This window comes from Sturnira hondurensis, unplaced genomic scaffold (genome assembly GCF_014824575.4).
Source record: "Sturnira hondurensis isolate 20B ecotype Veracruz unplaced genomic scaffold, ASM1482457v3 Scaffold0004152, whole genome shotgun sequence".
NCBI classification, from domain to species: Eukaryota; Metazoa; Chordata; class Mammalia; order Chiroptera; family Phyllostomidae; genus Sturnira; species Sturnira hondurensis.
This window is the reverse complement of record NW_028076783.1, coordinates 6581371-6600108: the sequence shown is the minus strand read 5'-3', so window position 1 is coordinate 6600108 and position 18738 is coordinate 6581371. Positions and strand designations below refer to the sequence as shown.

The 18738-nt window shown below is 56.7% G+C and overlaps 1 protein-coding gene across 3 annotated transcripts in view; it reads right to left on the bottom strand.

Moving 5' to 3' along the window:
• Positions 1–1160: 1160 nt before the first annotated feature.
• Positions 1161–18738, bottom strand: part of PDGFRB (platelet derived growth factor receptor beta) — a 36654-nt gene continuing 19076 nt past the window's right edge. For all 3 annotated transcript variants that reach the window (XM_037044917.1, XM_037044915.1, XM_037044916.1), the window contains exons 6-23: positions 18524–18692; positions 17823–18015; positions 17012–17127; positions 15544–15667; positions 14949–15160; positions 13985–14079; positions 12951–13083; positions 12309–12413; positions 11852–11962; positions 10420–10579; positions 9212–9372; positions 8547–8665; positions 8153–8275; positions 6704–6815; positions 6192–6291; positions 5519–5624; positions 4420–4652; positions 1161–3186 (exon numbers count right to left, since the gene is read on the bottom strand). In XM_037044917.1, coding sequence (XP_036900812.1) covers positions 3003–3186; positions 4420–4652; positions 5519–5624; positions 6192–6291; positions 6704–6815; positions 8153–8275; positions 8547–8665; positions 9212–9372; positions 10420–10579; positions 11852–11962; positions 12309–12413; positions 12951–13083; positions 13985–14079; positions 14949–15160; positions 15544–15667; positions 17012–17127; positions 17823–18015; positions 18524–18692 — 2556 coding nt within the window. In that variant the 3' untranslated portion in view covers positions 1161–3002. The remainder of the gene's footprint in view (positions 3187–4419; positions 4653–5518; positions 5625–6191; positions 6292–6703; positions 6816–8152; positions 8276–8546; positions 8666–9211; positions 9373–10419; positions 10580–11851; positions 11963–12308; positions 12414–12950; positions 13084–13984; positions 14080–14948; positions 15161–15543; positions 15668–17011; positions 17128–17822; positions 18016–18523; positions 18693–18738) is intronic.

Sequence of the window (18738 nt, the reverse complement as noted above, 5' to 3'; positions counted from 1 at the left end):
CCCCAGGAGGGTGGGCTTGGCGTGGCTCGGCCCTGCCTCTGGCAGGGTTTCCCTGGCGTAGCTCAGCTGTTCCTGAGTCGGCAGTGGGGCCTCTGAGTCAGAGCCACCTCACATCTCTGTTCCTCTCTGCAGAGGCAGCCACAGCCCCCAACTCCTGGAGGCAGTCCAGGCAATGGCTCCAAACCAAGGTGCCCCTCCCCCAGAAATAAACTGAGATGCCCCTTCCCCAGCTCAGAGAGAGCAATGGGTGGCCAAGGTCACACAGTGAAATGTGACAAACACCATTCCACCTCAGATGACCTTCCCAAAGGGCCCAGGTGGGAGGGTCAGGAAGTTCCAGTCTGAGTCCAGGACCCCTGTCCTTGGCCCACTGCCCCTGGTAGCTCTATAGTCCCTGGCCTCATGCTACCTCCAGGGTTTCAAAGGTCTGGGCTGCCTGGGCAGTCTGAGCTGGCCAGCCCACACCAGGATGCCTGGCTTACTCCAGCCCCAAGCCCCTGACCTCCTTCAGCCTGGAGGGGTGGGAGGCTACCAGGTCTACACCCCTCTGCCCCGCCTGGCAAGACTGCCCTCTGAGCCACAGCAGGAACCTTCCCCTCCCCGGCCTCGCCCTGGGCACTGTCCTCCAGCATCTTTCTTTGTTCCTCTTCCTCTCTCTCCTCACTTCTTCCTGTTCTCTGCCCCTTTGGGTGTGGTGTCTGTCCTCCTCCTACTGGGACCCATTTGCTACTCACCGGGGCCTGACTCTGGGCTTTAGTGGACGAGTCTTGTGAGCTACAGCAGACTCAGTCTGGCCCCCAGGCCGAGTGGATGGGGGTGGGGGGCGGTGGGAGGCAGCTTAATAGCCAAAGCCAAAGCACATGGTGGCGTGAGGTGGGCGGGGCAGCAGGAGGGGCTCAGGCTCCCCAGCCTGTGAACAGTCCCAGGAACCCCAGGGCCAGCCGGGCACCTACAGAGCCAGAGAGCCTCCCCATTTCCCCACTTGGAAAACTGAAGCCCAGCCTCCAGGGGGCAAAAATCCCTGTCCTACAGATGGAAACCAGACCCAGTGCTGAAAGGACCTGCGTGGGGCCCTGCGGCCGGGACAAGCCCTGTTGGCCCCACTCCGCTCCTGCAGCCAGCAAGGCACAGGGGCCCAAACCTGCCAGAGACCACAAAAGTCTGTGAGAAGCACCGGGTTTAATATTAAAATCTTTCCCTTAAAAAAGGTACACAGATAGGAAATTTTGATGGCATATAAAATAGCACTTCTGTTGTATAAATGTGAGTTAATGTGAGTCCTAAAAATACTTGTGAACCTAGGTGATTACATCTTTGGTACCGTAGTGAGAACCCAGCTCCCTCCCCAGCCAGGCTTGGGAGGTCCTGGGGCAGGGAGGTGCCACCCAGCATGGGGGTGGGGGCCCAGAGGGGCTGGTCCCCCCACCCCCTTTCCAGCCCTGCCCTGCCAGCAGTCTGGGCCACAGCCCCCCTTCAGTACCTCAGTGCCCGCTGGGCTAGGGGGCTGGTGGAGACAGCGAGTTGTGTGGCCCTGGGCAGAGATGAAGCCGTATCCCACGGCACAGCTGGCAGGGGAGAAGGCAATGTTCAGAGTACCCACCTCTTCCACCCCTTTCTCAGGTTCCCCATCCAAGGTTTCTTGTCATTTCTAGGGCCCTGCAGGGGCCTTCATTTGTCCACTGTCTTTAGCACAGGCCTGGACGGCAAGTGGCGGTATGGGAGGCGCACCAGGTGGTCTGATTTGCCCCTCTGCATCCTTGGCCCAGGACAGCTCCCGAGATCAATCACTGTGGGTGCTGGAAGGGCTTCCGTGGTCTTCCCGTGTCCCCGAGGCAGCTGCCTGGGGATTTCTAGAACACTGGCTGTCACTTTGTGTCAAGGCCTGGGCAGCTGGCCTTTGGGGACTTGCTGGGAGCCTGGGGAAGGAGAGTGGTTCCCAAATGCCCAGAGGGTGCTATGTGGTCTGGAATCTCCCCAGCCCCAGCTCACCCCCAGGATGGAGTGAGCTTTACTTTGGGGTGTTTAGCTTTACACTCTGGGCAGTGTGCACCCCTAGGAATATTCTAGAATGTTAGTGCTGGCAGGACGCTGGAATTCAATGAGCGCAACTCACTCATTTCTGAACAGAGAAAATGGGCCCAGAGAGGGCAAGGCCTTCCTGCAAGGCCTCCGTGGTCCGGTGCACACATGGCCCACACACTGGCCCATGCCTGTGGATGCTTCGCACACAGCCACACACTCCTCACAAATGTGGAGCCTCTGGCCCTGGAGACTCGTGGGTGCAATAAGACTGGCAGTGATGAGGGAAAAGATCCCAGGGCTCTCAGAGCCGGGAAGACACAGACACAGGCACTGTTTGCAGGGAGGTGCACCCCACCTGCCTGGGGTGTGGGCTACAGGCAGGAGAGCCCTGGACTGGGCTCAGCCCCTCGCATCAGTGAAGCACAGACGGCCCAGGCCAGCCCGGGTCTGGGAGAGCGAAGGCTGACATGGAGGAGAGGAGGCAACACTGCCCAAGGCCAGGCCCCAGCTCAGCCAGGAGCCAGGGATGCCAAAGTCCCTTCCCAGCTTCTGGGAGGAGAAAGTGTGAGAAAAGAGCTGCAGCATCTTGAGGGGTAGCTGGCTGAGCAGGATAAAGTTCATTTACTCCCTCACCTACCTAGAGAATCCTCCCAGGGATTCCAAGCTCCCCATCTATCAGCTGTGGGGAGAATCCCAAACTGTGGGCCACCAAGCCCAAATTTCCCATCTTACAGATGGGCAACTGAGTCCTTTGGGAGAACCCTGGCTCTGAGTAACATGGCTTCCCCAGAGGCAGAAGGCTGGTCATGGCCCCTGCAGGTCTCTTGACTCCTAAGCCAGCCCCAGGGGTTGGGGTACGGCATATCAGGGCCAAAGCCTTCCATGGGAGACAGCCAATGGCTGGGCAGGACAGGCCAGTAGACTCAGGGTGCTGGGAGGTAGAGGGGACACTTTGGGCAGGGCAGGTGGGGGCCAGCCCCCTACAGGAAGCTGTCCTCTGCTCCAGTCGGGGGCCCGGGGCAGCTTGGGTCCGGCAGCCACCCCGGCTCTGCCTCTGGCTCCACCGGGGACTCAGGCTGGGGCCCTGGCTCTGGTTCCTCTTGGGGGTCCAGGGGGCTGTCACAGGAGATGGTTGAGGAGGTGTTGACCTCATTCAGGGTAGAGCTGGAGGGAAAAGGCAAGTGAGTGAGAGGTTGGGAGGGAACCAGAGTAAAACAACACCATTTATCAGGAGCCCTGTGTGTGTCTGAACTTGCACACTCTGCCTCACTCAGTCCTCGTAAAGATGAGGCAAGGCACGCATTGCAGGGAAGGTGCAGCCCAAAGAGGTTATATCATCGTCCTGAACCACACAGCCAGTGAGTGCAGGAGCTGAGACTTCACAGCAGACCCAGGAGGCCCGAAGTGTACCCCTCACTCACCAGCATCTGCATGTCCTGCACTCCGGAGGGTTTACACCACCTTATTTCACCCTCCCAACACCCTTCAAACTGAAGTGCTGCCGTGTTTTCATTCACAGATGAGGACACTGAAGTCCAGAGAGGGGAACTTGTCTGAGGGCACACATCAGGGCCCTCCTCACAGCCCAGAGTGTTTGAACCCCGTGTGTAACCCCTCTGCACGCTGTCTTCCTGGAGCCGGGAGATTCAGCAGCTCACGCGGGCTGGGAGGGCCTTCGGGGGCCTCCTGAGTCCTGGCTGTGCTCCCAGTCAGCGCGCAGAGCAAGAAGGCCCCTGGCGGGTCTCACAGCAGAGCTGCAGCTGGAACCTCCATGGGGCTCCTGCCACTGCACCATGGGCCGGGTGGGTCTGGCCTCATGGAGAACCATTCTTTCTAGCCAAGGGGGAACCCTGTCTGAACATCAAGTCCAGGCAACAGATGGGACTTCCACCAAAGCCCTCCCCACCTTCTAACTTCACCGCATTCCAAGGCAGAGAAAAGCAGGAACCTCCTCTCCAGTCTGAATTCTGGCCTGGACTTGATGTTCACACAGGGTCCTAGAGGCCCCTCTGCCTCCTGCCACATGTCAACTCCCTGGGGCCCCAAGGCAGGGCACACAGGCCAGGAGCTGGCGATAACCCACAGTGACACATGGGATGCTGGGGTGTGAACTGGGCTTCTTCCTCTTCTCCCAGCAATGGTGGAGAGCAGAGGCCCAGGAGGGCTCCTTTATAGGAAATAGCCATTGTACATTGCAGGTAAGCCCCAGCCCAGTCTTTCTCTTACCACCCTGCCCTTTGCACGAGCGGGCAGCAGAGATCAAGTAGGTTCAATTCTCTCTTTTACTCACTGGCAGGAATAAGTGCTCACTCTAGGCAACTTACTTCTAAGGCAAGTCATACACACGCACACGCACACACACTGTGCACACTGGCACACCCTGGCCACAGTGGCTACCTGTCCAAGCTGGGGGAGCCCTCCAGCGGGCCCTCATCGGCACCCTCAGGCTTGAGGTCGGGCAGGGGGATGATGTAGTCGTTGTCGCACTCGTTGGGCTGCACAGCAGTATAGAGGACCGAGCTGGTGTCCAGAGGGGGTCGGAGGCCATGGAAGCCAGGCAAGCGGGCTTGGGACCTAAGGACAGCGGGGTGGTCGCTCCTCAGGAACTCCTCATCCACCTGCTGGTACCTCTGCTCCGAGGGGCAGGGAGCACCAAGAAACAGTGGAGGCCAGATCAGAGAAGCCTTCAGGGATCGTCCAACAGTTAGATTCCAACCCAGCACCCTCAGTTCTGTGTGAATCAGGCAACTGGTGCTCAGAGGGCAAGGACAATCACCAAAAGCCACGTGGCTAAGCTGCCCTCCCACCTGGCACCGTCTCACAAGACGTGGCGAGCTTAGGGCCACCCAGACAAGGGCCAGTTTGTGGACCAGCACCCAACACCCTAACATTTCACCCACTTCAGATGAGGCGGGTCTGGGCTTTCATCCTGCCTCAGGCCCCTTCAGTGGGGGCCTCGGCTTCCCTCATACTGAACGGTGGCAGCCCCACTCTGTTTCACTGGTCCTGAGCCAGAAGCACACCTGGGGAGGGGGCGGGCCAAGGGAAAGGGTGGTGTCTGTGTCCTTGGAGAAGGGCTCCCCACTCTAGGTCTGCACAGGGTGAGTGTCGGGCCACTGGCTCCACTCGCCTCATCAAAGCCCAGAAGGGGCCCAAGTGGTCAGGCCCTTAGCAGTGGTCCAGCCTTGGGAAGTTCACCCCTCTGGAGGGGACCTAAGACTTGGCAGGATGAAGCAGGCTGTGGGCTCCCTTCCTCCTCTTTAAACCCATCTGCTTCCATGTGGGATTTCACTTCCAAACACTCTGTGCTGCTGAAATAAACTGGACTCCTAGCTCCAGCCCACCCCTTACTAGTGCCCCAAAGAAACAGAGGCCCAGAGAGGGTACGGGGCGGCCCCTCAAACACCAACAGGCCACACAAAGCCTTGTACACAATGTCTGACTTCTGGCTGGACCAGAACTCTCCATTTGCCTCCCCCACCCTGCCTCAACCTACCTTTTTGTAACCCTCGCCCAACAGCCTCTCGAGAAGCAGCACCAGCTGGGAGAAGGGGGGGCGAGTCTCAAACTTCTCTTCCCAGCACTTTCGCATGATCTCATAGCTGGGGAGAGGCACACAGGGGTCAGGGCCTCTGACACCGGGCACAGGGGGAGGGCGACTGCCCCCCCAGAGCACGGTGGGCAATGAAAGGGCTTGTAGAAAGGGGGTGTGTAGACGCTGTTTCCCACCATCACCTGGATATCCCCTTGGGAAGCCCTTCTGCACCCCCGGGGTTCAGTGATTCAAGGGGTTGACCACACCCGGGTGAGCACATGACCCAGGTCTGGCCACTAGGGGTTTGCATCCCCTGAGCTCAGTGGCTGGTTCTGGGTGACCACACAACCCCAGGGAGCCCATGACAGTCAGCTCTGGGCCTTCTGCTGGAACTATGGCGAAAGCAGCTAGGACATAGCCACTGGGCAGTGCCAGGCTGAGTACGAGGCCAGTGCAGAGGAGCACAGCCCAGGGGTAGAAGCAGAGATTGCCGATGAACCAGCTGCACATCTAAAGCCAGCCGTGCCTAGATTTTTACAGGCCTGTGAACTGATAAGTCTATCGTTGGCCTAAGCTGCTGCAGTTGGGTATGTATCGTTTGCACTCAAAACGTCCTCCCAAATGCGTCACTCACATCTCGTCGGAAGCGTGGGCAGGCTGGGCCATGCGGTAACCCCGCTTGATGGCATTGTAAAACTGCTCGTTCATGGGCAGCTCTGGGTAAGGTGTGCCACCTGTCAGGGAGCAAAGACAAGAAGAGAGATACGCAGGTTCAGAGTGTTGAACAAGTGGTGAGAAACCCTCACGCCAGGGCTGGGTTGAGGGGACAGTGGCCTTGGAATTGGGAAATGTGGGCCCCTGCCTTGATGGCTCTGGACATACCACAAACTGCTCCCAGAATAAGAGACCTGAAGATGTCACCATCCAAACCCCTCAGTACTCAGATGGGAGGTACAGAGACCCAGAGAGGGCAAGAGACTTGCCAAGGACACACAGCAGTACGAAAGCAGCACAGCCGGGTCTTGAACCAGAGCCCCGATGCCTGTCCCAGAGTCTATTCACAGCCCCACCCCAGGCAGGTCGTGTGAGTGGTGTGGCTAGATGCTGGGCCAGGCCACTGCGGACTATGGGAAGAAGGAAGCATACCCAGGGTGAAGATCTCCCAGAGGAGGATCCCAAAGGACCACACGTCGCTCAGGGTGGTGTACAGGCTGTTGAAGATGCTCTCAGGGGCCATCCACTTCAGTGGCAGGAAGGTCTGTGGGAGAGCAGATGGCCTGGGTATGAGGTGGGGCTGAGCCCCACTCTGCACCTGGGTAGGAGCGGGGAGACCTGGCAGTTCCCACCCGCAACTCTCTCCCACTCCCTAAACCCTGAGAGCCTACTTCTGCTGGCACACGGTTCCCGTGCCCATCCCAGTGCTGGCCAGGGAATCGGGAGGCTGAGTTTCTTCTCTCACAAGCTGGGGTCATGGTAACCCCAGGGTCTGAGGCTCCTCCCAGAACAGGCTTCCCTTCCTGACCCCAGCAGAGGCTGGGTGGGAGGCAGGGACACGCCAGGGGGGTGTGGGAGGCAGGGACACACCGAGGTGCCACCCAGCAATAATCCTCGCTTCCTTCCATCTCTGTGGCCTAGCATCCCTCCAGCTCTGGGGTTCCCTGTTCCGATGTGGATAGTGGGGACGTGAATGGGAGGCAACATGGTCATATTTCAACCAGACACTGCCTGCCACCTATTCATTGGTCTTAGCCTCTGCCTCCTGCTGCCATTTGGGATGACACATCTGGCCTGCTTCCCCTCCAGACTCTCAGGGACCACTTACAGCTGCTCCCTTGCCCCCTGTCATTACCAGCAAATCTGAGCCCCCGCTCACGCCCACGAACCTGAGCATCTCTGCCCCTCCCACCCCATGCACCGCTGCTGGCTCCCTTCCTGTCCCTGCGCACATGGCCAGGCAGGAGGGGCCGGTCACTGCTGGGCAGGTCAGACTGCAGGAACCCTTTCTTTCTTCTTCTTCTTTTTTTAATATAGTTTATTAATTATGCTATTACAGTTGTTCCATTTCCCCCTTCATTCCCCTCCACCCTGCACACCCCGTCCCCCACCATTCCCCCCCTTTAGTTCATGTCCATGTGTCATAGTTCTTTAGTTTCTACATTTCCTACACTACTCTTGCCCTCCCCCTGTCTATCTTTTTTCTTTTTTTTTTTAAAGATTTTTATTTATTTATCTTTAGAGGGGAAGGGAAGGAGAGAGGGATAGAAACATCAATGTATGGTTGCCTCTAGTGAGTCCCCTGCTCAGAACTGGCCTGCAACCCAGGCATGTGCCCTGACTGGGAATCGAACCGCAATCATGTGGTTCGCAGGCCCGCGCTCAACCACTGAGCTACACCAGCCAGGGCTCCCCCTGTCTATTTTCTATCCACCATCTATGCTACTTATTCTCTGTACCTTTTCCCCCCTCTCCTCCTCCCACTCCCCTGTTGCTAACCCTCCATGTGATCTCCATTTCTGTGGTTAGCCCTCTTCTTATCTCCTGAGTCCAAGTCACGCTGACCAGGAGGGTCAGAGGTGCTCAGGGGAAGATACTCACGCTGCCTTTGGAGATGTAGTTAGAGTCCCGCATGATGTCACGAGCAAGGCCGAAGTCACAGATCTTGACCAGCTTGCCCTCACAGATGAGCACATTCCTGGCTGCCAGGTCTCGGTGGACACACTGGGGGTGGGTGGAGGGTGAGGGAAGCTGAGGCCTTTCGGGCAATGGTGGGGAAGACCCTCCGTGTTAGGTGCTTTGGGAAAAATGAATCACTGTCCAGGTGTGATGAGCCATACAGGTAAGAGGGGGTCACAGGGTATGAGGGAATTGACGATCCTCACCCACCAGAGGGGACAGAGCTAGTGTGCAGAGCTGTGTACTTGGAGGCCCCTGGCTGGCTGGGTGACCCACTGCCCCACGACCTCAATCTGCCCATTGTGACCACACGTACATTCTTGGAGGCCAGGAACTCCATGCCATTGGCCACCTGGTAGCTGAAGCCCACAAGATCCGTGTAGCTAAGCACTGGGGATTCGTTTATCAAAGTTGCTCGACAGGTCCTTTCAGGAGCTGGAAGAGGACAGAAGGTCATCCGCCACCTTGCATTTCCCCCAGCCCTCAGGCTCCTGGAGGCTACTGTTCAAGACAGGGGGCTACCAGTCCTCTAAGTCTCCCCCAAAAGGGACACAATTTCCGAATACCCACCTTGACCCTCTCCTACTTTGTCAGACCCTTCATTGTCCAGAAAGACTTTCAGCCTTTGCCCCAGGCCACTTTTGCTCAGCCTGGCCTGCCTGCTTTTCAGGGGCACCAGATCAGCCTGGGTTCTCTCCAGGCAGACTGCTCTTCCCCCAGGGCCCAGGAGGCCAGGCACTCCCCCACCTAGCTTCCCCTCTATGAGGGCTGTGTGTGAATCTTGACCCAGAAACTGGGGGTCATACCAGGGCTTCCCCACACAGCAACTCTAGGCAGGCAGCTACCCTCAGTTTCTGCATCTACAAAACGGGCCCAAGGCCATCTCCCCCTACCCAGGGTTGTGGTCCAGCTGGGGTATGAGAGGCTTTGAAAAGAATGCGTCACTGCACATTGCATGAGGTAGGAGGATGCAACACCCACCAGAGGGGACGTAGTTATCATAAGGAGCCATGTAGTTGGAGGACTCGAGGTCTGCATACTTGATGTCTCCTTTCATGTCCAACATGGGCACATAGTCCACAGACTCGTCCTTGTTCATGTCCATGTAGCCACCATCACTATCCCCAGGCAGGGACATGTGGCTAAGGGTGAGAAGAATGTCTCAGGAGGAGTGGTCACAGGCCTTCCCTTCTTTTCCCTGCTCCTGCCTCTCTGCTCACCAGCCAGGGCCTGCAAAACCCTGTCACTCAGGTATTTCTTCTCTGCCTCACTGATTCATCTTCCTCTACTGTGTCACTGTCAGGTGAGCAACCTCGTGGAGAGCCCTTTCAACCAACCTGTGGGGCCCTGAGCCGGGTCCTGGGGCGGCCAAGACAACATAAGACCCAATGTGTGTCCTCAGAAAGTTTGGGTCAAGGGGCAGCTACCCCACTCCAGAACAAGGGTCCCAGGCAGGGTGTGGACAAAGGTGCCTTTTGGTGGCTTCTGCAGCACCATCCAGCCATGGGGCCCTGTGAGTGCCTAGCCCCAGCCCAAAGTGGGCAGGGAGTTGCCCCCGTGCCCGCCTGCAGCACCAGCTCCCCGGGGGGCTGCGGGGCTGTGTCTACGTGTCTCTTTAGGGAGAGACTGGAAAAAAATGGAGATAAATCTTGGGAAGGACAGAGATGAGTTTTACCGTCTTTTAATGCTTTTCTGAAGTTACTCTTCTCTCTGCAATAAATACTTACTGCTTTTGTAATCAGCAAAAGAACCAAGATGTTATTTTTGGAAAAGAAGAAGGGGCTCTGTTGACCTCAGGGTACCGCAGAGGCTGCTGTGCAGAGGGCGTGGGAACATCGCTACAGTAAGGGGTAGAGCATAGACTCAGGCTTGGGACGGGAGAGCCCCAAGGGCTCCCTATGGAACTCCAGACATAGGGACCATGTGAAGGATCAAGGGATCACACCAGCAGAGCGCTTAGCACAGGGCCTGCCACACTACAGATAGCCAGTAGGTGGCAGCCAATCCCACCATTATCACCAGAGTTACTGTCTTTCCCCAGGGGGTGGCCAAGCCCTGGGTCTTGAACAAACTTGTGAAACAGCCACTCTACCCTCTCGGGCCTCAGCTCCTGGACTGGACAAGGAGGGAGCAAAAAGCTGCTCCTTGGGGTTCTCTAAAGATTCAGATCCCCACCTCCCTCCAGGTACCTGGGCAGGGGCACCCCGACAGGCAGGGCATTGCTGTAGAGCTCCGTGCTGGGCCGGCGGTGCTTGTCGGAGTAATGCTGCAGGAAGGTGTGCTTGTTGCGGTGCAGGTAGTCCACCAGGTCGCCGTAGCGGCAGTACTCAGTGATGATGTAGATGGGCCCTGCAAAGGGACGAGCTCAGGGACAGGCCTCAGGCTTCGCACCAGGGCCATGAGGCTAACAATGGGCTTGCACATGGGAGAGGCAGCTTGTTAGAATGGTGATGAGGCTTTGGCTCCAGGCAAACCTGGGTTCTTTGCCTGCCTGTGTGACCATAAGCAAGGTACTCGGTTTCCCTGAGCCTTACTTTCCCCATCTGTTAAATGGGGCTAATAACACCACCACAAAGGGTGTTCGCGGGATACCCTTGTCAGCTCCGCTCAGTGCCTGGCACGTAGTGAGCACACAGTGCTAGCTGTGGTTGATAGGTTTTCAAACTAAAGCCTATTTCAGAGCCCAGTATATAAAGTAAACAGTGGCAATTATTTATTTTCAGGTTGTGGTTTAAATTCAAATACAACACATGAACTTAAAGTCAATCAGTGAGAACCTGACGATGTCAATAAAAACATGAATTGCGAAATGAGGCAACGTTGCGAGTACAAGCAGGCCTGTGCGTGCGTGTGCTTCTGTATTTTGCTCTGGTTGCATAAGACTGAGGAAAATCCCAAACCTCACAATAAGCAGCTGTAAACGGCAATAACATTTTTTTTGCAGACTTACAACCTAACTTGCAACCAGAGCTTCAAATAAACATGCTTAGTCAGAAAGACTTTACACTCTCTGATCTGAATGAAGGCACCTCCCAGTTAGCAGACTGGTGGTCTCCAGTAGTGGGGACATAACTCAACTCAGTGTCGCACACACTGTCATTTTATTACAGTTGTTAGGATGTATTGTATTAAGAAAAAAACAGGCAGGCAACAGTATGGTGATTGCCGGAGGGAAAGGGGTGGGGGAGGCAGAAGAAGGCAAAGGAAGAGGGTAAATGGGGATGAAAGGAGACTTGACCCCTGGTGGTGAGCACACGACACGGTGTGCAAATGATGTGTTACAGAATCGTACACTTGAAACCTGTTTGATTTCATTCACCAGTGTCACCCCATAGATTCAATTAAAAAATGCATTGTGAAAATTTTAAATGTCAAAAGATGCCTTGGTTTGGGAATCACTGGCACTGGTGACCAGGACAGCCCTTTGGCCTTGGCCTTGGCCCTGCTGCGACCCTACAAGTTTCTAAATCCCACACCCATGTGGCTCCACACAGTGAGGGTGCTGAACGGGGAGGGCGCAGACACTCCAGCTGGGGTGTCTTGCTGTCCCTGGACTGAGAAGAGGGGCCCAGCTCTGGCCACTGGCATTTCCCAGAACCCTCTGGGCAAGTAGGTCTGTACCTCCTTTGGTGCAGGCCCCCAGCAGATTGACCACGTTCAGGTGAGGCCCAAGGTGACTCATGATCTTCAGCTCCGACATGAGGGCTTGCTTCTCACTGCTTCGAGCTGTGGCTGAGGAAGGGAGGGCCTCAGGCCTGGCTCCATCACGGAGGCCCCGGGGAGGCCACACTGGAGCCTCTTCGGACTCTGCCCCAGTTTGTGGCCATGAGTCGTAAGGACCCACATGCAGGGGGGGGGGGGGGAGAGGGTGGGAGGAAAGTGGGGGAAGAGGAAGGAGGCTGCCAGGAGAGAGGGAAGGGCGACGGAGCCGTTTTGCCAGAGCAGATGAGGAGGGGGCTGGCTGTAGGGTGGCCGCACTTCTTGTGCCCAGCGAATCCAAGCCAGGCCTGGCCTGCTCTGGGAGTGCCCGACCGTGTGGGGAGGGGCAGGGAGGGGTTGGGGTGCTCCCAGGACTCACATTTCAGCATCTTGACGGCCACTTTCATCGTGGCCTGAGAATGGCTCAGGCCGTGAGCTGTGGCCTCCACCACTTGTCCAAAGGCCCCGGAGCCAAGGGTTCGTCCTGAGGTGGAGATGGTCCCTCAGCTCCTGGCCCACCAGGAACCTGCCTCCCGCCCTCTCTGGGGATAGCATACACATCCCTCAGCCCTCACCCTGGGCTTAAGGTGTTTCCTCCGATGAGACTCCTCAAGTCACGGCCCTCCGTAATGTCTCTCTAAGTGCTATCCGATTTCTGAATCACCTCAGTCTCCGGAAGCCCTTCTCCCTCCCCAGAGGGGGGCAGAGTTCCTCTGTACCCCTAGGCCTCCCAGCCAGGCTAAGCACAGGCTTGGTGCCCGGCCCACTCAGTTAAGATGTCCTTTCTCGTCACCCAGGGATCCCATCTCACAGAGTAATGGGATCATAGGACCTCAAAGTTGGATGATTCTTGGGGGTTCGTTTTGTCCCCGCACTACAGAGGAGGAGACTGGAGGCCAGAGAAGGCAAGACACAGGCCCTAAGTCTCACAGCTGGTCGTGGCAAAGCTGGGACCAGACCTTGATGACCCTCCTGCTGCCTGAAGCCCACATACCACAGCATGAGGCACCCCCAGACTGACCAAGCACAAGCTGGTCCCGTGGCAGCTCCCAGGTGGAGTCATAAGGCAGCTGCATAGGGTCCACATAGATGTACTCATGGCCGTCGGAGCTCACAGACTCAATCACCTTCCATCGGATCTCATAGCGGGGCTTCTGCGGGCCAAGACCAGGGGTGGGTCACCAGGGGGGTCTTGAGGCCCACTAGATCCAGTCCCTTATGGAATAGATGGGGCAGGAGACCCAGAGTCCCAGACAGGGGCAGGGGCATAGGCGAAGTCACACAGCAAGTTCTCGACAGAGCCAAAGCCTTCATGGTTCAGTAGGTACAGACGCTGAAGGGCCCCAGAGGGGAAGCGGCTGGGGACCAGCTGACAGCTGAAGGCCCAGCTCCTGAGATCCTCCTCCCCAGCTTCTCCTAGAGCCTCAGCTGCTCTCAAATGGGAATAGAGGAACATGTCACCCCAGAAAGTGACCCAAGGCAGGGGCGCTCTGCTGGGTGTGAACAGCCCCTCTCCATGCTGAGTGAGTCATGGCAGGAATCTCAGGAAACTCAGAAAGAAGTGAACACTGGGTGGTGAAACCATGGGGTACACTGGAAGCTTAGAGAGACAGACTGTGGGGTACTGCAATCCTAATTCAGGAATCTTAACATGTCAGAAGCGTAGAATTGGGAAATCTTAGAACAGAGCATGGAAATTACAGGTGAACAGGATTCGAACGCAGTGTAATAGGATCCGAGAGTCTGCAGGTAAGAGTTGGAAGAATCCTGGGGACCACGGAGTCTCCTGGGAAGGTCCCACACTCTGTGTCTGGGAAGGGCAGCAATGATGTCAGGGCCGGACCCGGACAGGGGAACGGTGCATCTAGACTGGACCAGGCTGCTGGGGACAAAGGCAGCTCAGACATCCAGCATCACTCTACGTCATTTGACGCTTGAGCTCCAAGCTGGGCCCCAGACATAGCCAGATCCTACAGGTTTCAAAGACAGTGGGGGGTCCATACAAAACAATGATGGGCTGACATGCAGGTCTGTGTCCATTAGGGTGGGGCTTACCTTCTGCCAGAGCATGATGAGGATGATGAGGGAGATGATCGTGAGGACCACCAAGGCCAGGATGGCTGAGATCACCACCACCTTGAAAGGCAGGGCTGGAAGTAGAGACAAGAGCTGGCGGTGAGCCAACAGGGCACTTGGCCACTGCCTTCCCCCTCCCACTTCGGTACCACCAATCCCTATCTGCCCACCCTGCCCAGAACAGAAGCCCCCTTTCACTCTCCGCTACAGCCTACAATGTCAGACCCTTGGCTTCTCCCTCTGGGCCCCACCTTCAGCTTCTTCCATAAATACTCCATGCCCTTCAGTAACTCTCTGCCCCCCACCCGCACCCCCACTCAGATCACTATTGGCCTCCGTATCCCTTCAGCTCTTGCAGGACTCAGAGTGGCCTGTCTGCCGTAGCTCCAGACCAGATGCAAGCTCCTGGCGGCCAGGCTGTGGTTCACCTCTCCTCTCCACATTTACAGACAAGCACCATGGCAGTTTGCACACATGCACAGAAATTGTACATGCATTGTTCGCACACTTGTCTGGGGATTGTGCACCTGCATATACATGCATAGACGTACACTCGCGGGTTTACACATGTGTCTAAGGATTGTGTATTCCTTATTACATGGCTTACAAATCTCCATTTGCAGGGTTTACACCCCTGTCCAAGGATCGGGCGTGCTCATGTACATGGCTTAGGACACATACACACCAGACATATACAGGCATAAGGAGGTAGCACTATTCATAGCCGTGGTTTGTACACGTATACTTGTGGATGTGCACATGTGCCAGTATTATGTTGTTGTGTAAGTGTGTGGGGCCATACTCTAGCAGGTTTCACAAGGCTCTGGGTGCTCAGGGACGTGCTGACTCTGGCCTGCTGTGGGCACATGGGTACAGTCACAAGTATGGCAGGCCCCAGGTGGGGAGAAGGGGTCACCAGGGCCACTAGGGCTTGATGACTCACACTGTGGCACCAGGATGACCTCCTTCGTGTCAAAGGTCAGCAGGTTGCTCAGTGTGCAGCGCACTGACAGTGCCTGATCCACGTGGCGCAGGCGCAGCGTGCTCACCACCTCGAACTCCTGCTCCTCCGCCCAGTACGTCACATTTGTCTCCAGATGGCTCTCCTCCTCGGAACTGTTCCCCAGCGGTGTGGGAAGGAGCTCCTGCGGACATCTGTGCAATGAACCAGCCAGGTCAGCTTCCAGACCCTGTCCTCTGCAGGCAGGGAAACTGAGGCCGAAAGCAGGCTACTTCCCATCTCCTGGCCCTAAGCTGGTTCTCCTGCAGTCCCCAAACTGACCAGCAGGGGGAGCTCCTATCCCACAACTGAAAAGCCTGATGGGCAAAATCCATTCCCTGGGTTTGACCCTCAGAGTAAAGGTGAGGAAAACAGGCAATTTAGGTCATGCAAGGCATCTCCCCAAGGCCATATCTTCTAGGATGTGACTCTAGCCTGGAACACAGTGCCCAGAGGAAGGGGCTGGACTAGATGACCTTCAGTGGGTCCTTCCAGCCAGCTGTGGGTACACCAGGAGGCTGAGGCGGGGGGTTCTCACCTTTTGAGGTCACGGCAAGCAGACCAGGTGAGGTGCGGCTGAGGCATGCCCCGGCCGCGACAGCGGACTGTCTGCTCCCCATCGGCAGGATGGCTCTCGCTCAGCTCCAGCACACGGACAGGCACTTCATGGAGAGGGCATGGAACCGGGAGGAGGGAAGGTCGGAACAGACAGTGAGTGAAGAAGATCCTCGTGGAGGGAGGAGGTGGCCTAGAGTCTTCCCTGGATGGGGGATGGGAGCTGCAGGCTGCAGGTGAACATTAAGTGCCAGGAATCACCTTGTGAAAACTGGCGGACTCCCCTTCTGGGTGCTTCAAAGGGAAAGCCTCAGCAGGGTACTGGTCTGTCTTTAACACCTTTCTGAGGCTTGCTACTCTTCCCTTCTAACAAGGTGAGAGGGGCCTGGGAAGGCAAGAAAGAGCTCGGAGCTGGAATTTAACAGCATTGTCCCGTTGTCTTGAAGTTTATTTTAGTGGGTGCTTCATATTTATGACATGTAACAGTGATTTTCCATCTACAATCGAGAGGTTAAATTCTTTTTCCAACTAAATTTTTAGAACTTCTACTGACGAAACATTAAATCACTAGCATGACATTCTGCTCAAAACCCCGCAGTGACTTTGCTGCTGCCACAGTAAAAGCCAAAGTCCATCCAGGAGCCCATGAGGACCTCCACAGTCTGTCCCCACCCGCCCAGCCCCTAACTGCCCCGTCCCAGCTCTGACCTCATCTCCCACACACGCACCCCCCCCCCCAGCCCCATCACATTGTTTCAGCCACTAGATCCTTTCTGCCATACTCCTGCCTCACACTGCCTGAGATGCCTTTTCCCAAAGAGCCACCTGACTAATGTCCTCACCTTCTTCAAGTCTTTCCAAAACTGTCACCTCAATGAGGCCAAACCCATTCCGGCTATTTAAAAGCCAGCCCTCACGGTCCCTGCCCCCAGAACTCCCAATCCTTCCCCACCCCACTCCACAGCTCTTTCTTTCTCTTTCAAGGCACTTGTTACCTTCTAACCTCCTACATAATTGGATGGGGACTTCACAGCGACCGTTGAACATTTGTCTTCCGGCACCAGAATGTAGGCTGCACTAAGGAAGGCAGAGCCTCAAGGACCTTGAGCAGCCTGGTGCACGGTGGCTGTTTAGTAAACGTCTGTTTGATTAGTAGTGTAGTTCAGGTGGCGTGGGACAAGGAACAACCGTGGCATCGGCACAGGAATGACCAAGGTCTTGGAAACACTAGTCTAGCCCAATGGCCAACTTGTACAGCTGGGGAAACTGAGGCCCAGAGACAGGGTATGAAGAGAGCAGGGGGCCAGCATTAGAGCCAGGACTAGAACCCAGGTTCCTGAGTCCCAGACTCCCTCCCCTGTTCCTCCTGTGGGTGGGTGGACGGTGTAGGAAGGGAGAGGAAGTGGGAGTGGGAGGGGAGGGGAAGGAAAGCAGGGTGGAGGGCTCCTCACCATTGATCTGCAGCTGAAAGGAGACCTGGAGCTCATCGTCCTCATTGGAGGCCAGCATGGTGTAGAGACCGGCCTCGGCCACCTTCACCCGCACCAGGGTCAGTTCTGACACGTACCTGGGGGAGGGCCAGGCAGGGAGCCCCAGCTGTCAGAGCTGGAAGGACTCTCGCGGCCCTCCCCGGGAGGGCTCTTGTCCCTCCTTGTACAGACAGAGAAGACAAGGCCCAGGGAGGGCAAGGGGCTTGCCAAGGTCACAGAGCCACTAGCGAAGCTGGGACTCACACTGGTAGGTCTAGTCTGAATCCCCAACCACGGGCAGTTCCACTGAGCCAAGAGGCTGGTTAGGAGGGACAACAGGGGTCGGGATGAAGGGACAGTACCATTTCCCCTCTCCCCCAAATCTCTTCTCCTTCAGAAAGGCCTGACATGTCTTTATCCTAACATCGGGCACCTCTGGGCTACCACCCATGCACAGGTGGCAGTGAGCTGCCTGGTACCCTCTTTCCCAACCATACTGCTTTTCCACTGCCTCCCGATGGCCCCAGCCATTACAAGGACAATTAGACATCCTGGTGGTCCTCTGGCCGATGCCTGGTTTCCCTGCTAGACAGGAAGCTCTAGGAGGCACGGGACCGCATACTCCGTTCCCTGCAGCACCCCTAGGCCTGGCACGGCCCCTGGAAGGGCACCTGGCAAGTAGTAAACTCTCAGGGAAGATGGGCCTAGTTTTTGTTGAGCAGCTGAAGGCTGTGGGCTGCTTGGCAGCTGTGGACCATAACTTCAAGAATGGAGTGGGCAGGTGGCTGCTCACCAAGTCTCTGACACATTGCGTGTGGACAGGACAATCTCGCCGGCGCTGGAGTCACCCAGAGTGCGGTTGTCCTTGAACCACTTGACAGTAGGCGGTGGGTAGGCCTCGAATGCCACCTTCAGTGTCTGGCTCCGGTGCAGTTCTGCAGACTGTACAGCGTCCAGCTCTCTCAGCAAGTGCACGTAGCCACTCTCTGCAAGGGGCGACTGTCAGGGGCGGGGCTAGTGCCTCGTGGGGAGGGGCTTCTGGAGATGGAGCATTAGGCTTTGGAAAGTACCCAATCTGAGGCTGAAGCTGGGGCTGGGCCTGGCCCAATTTGGAGCTGATATGGTTTGCAGGCCGGGTTTGAGAGATTGGGGCTGGAACTGTAGCTCTCCCTGAGCATGTTCTGGCCTAGGGTTGTGGCCAAGGTGAGCTGCAGCCTGGCTGACTTTGGGGATGGGGCTGCCTAAGCCTGAGATGAAGGCCAGGATCAGAAATTGGGTTGGGGCCTAGGTTCTGGCTCAGAGGAAAGTCTAGATGGGATTAAGGCTGGATTTGGGGTTGGCGCTGCATTTTGGTTTGGATTTCTCCCAGAAATGCAGCCCTGGTTAGGATCGAGGCTAGAGCTGGACAGACGTGAGGCCGATGGTACCCCAGGGCTATGACAGGGTGTGGATCCAGCTCAGAGTGAGGGTTGGGGCTGAGCCCAAGGCACGCACCAACCACCGTGACATTGATGGCTTTTTCGTCCTGGTGGTCGTACACACTCTCTGATACATTGCAGATGTAGGTCCCCGAGTCGCCCAGCTCAGCGTTGGGGATGTGCAGGGTGGAGCGGATGTAGAAGGGGGTATCAAAGTCAGTCACTGGCTCCACTCGCCGCCCACTCTGTAGGGACAGGTGGGGCACATCCCCCAAATCAGGAAGCGTCCGG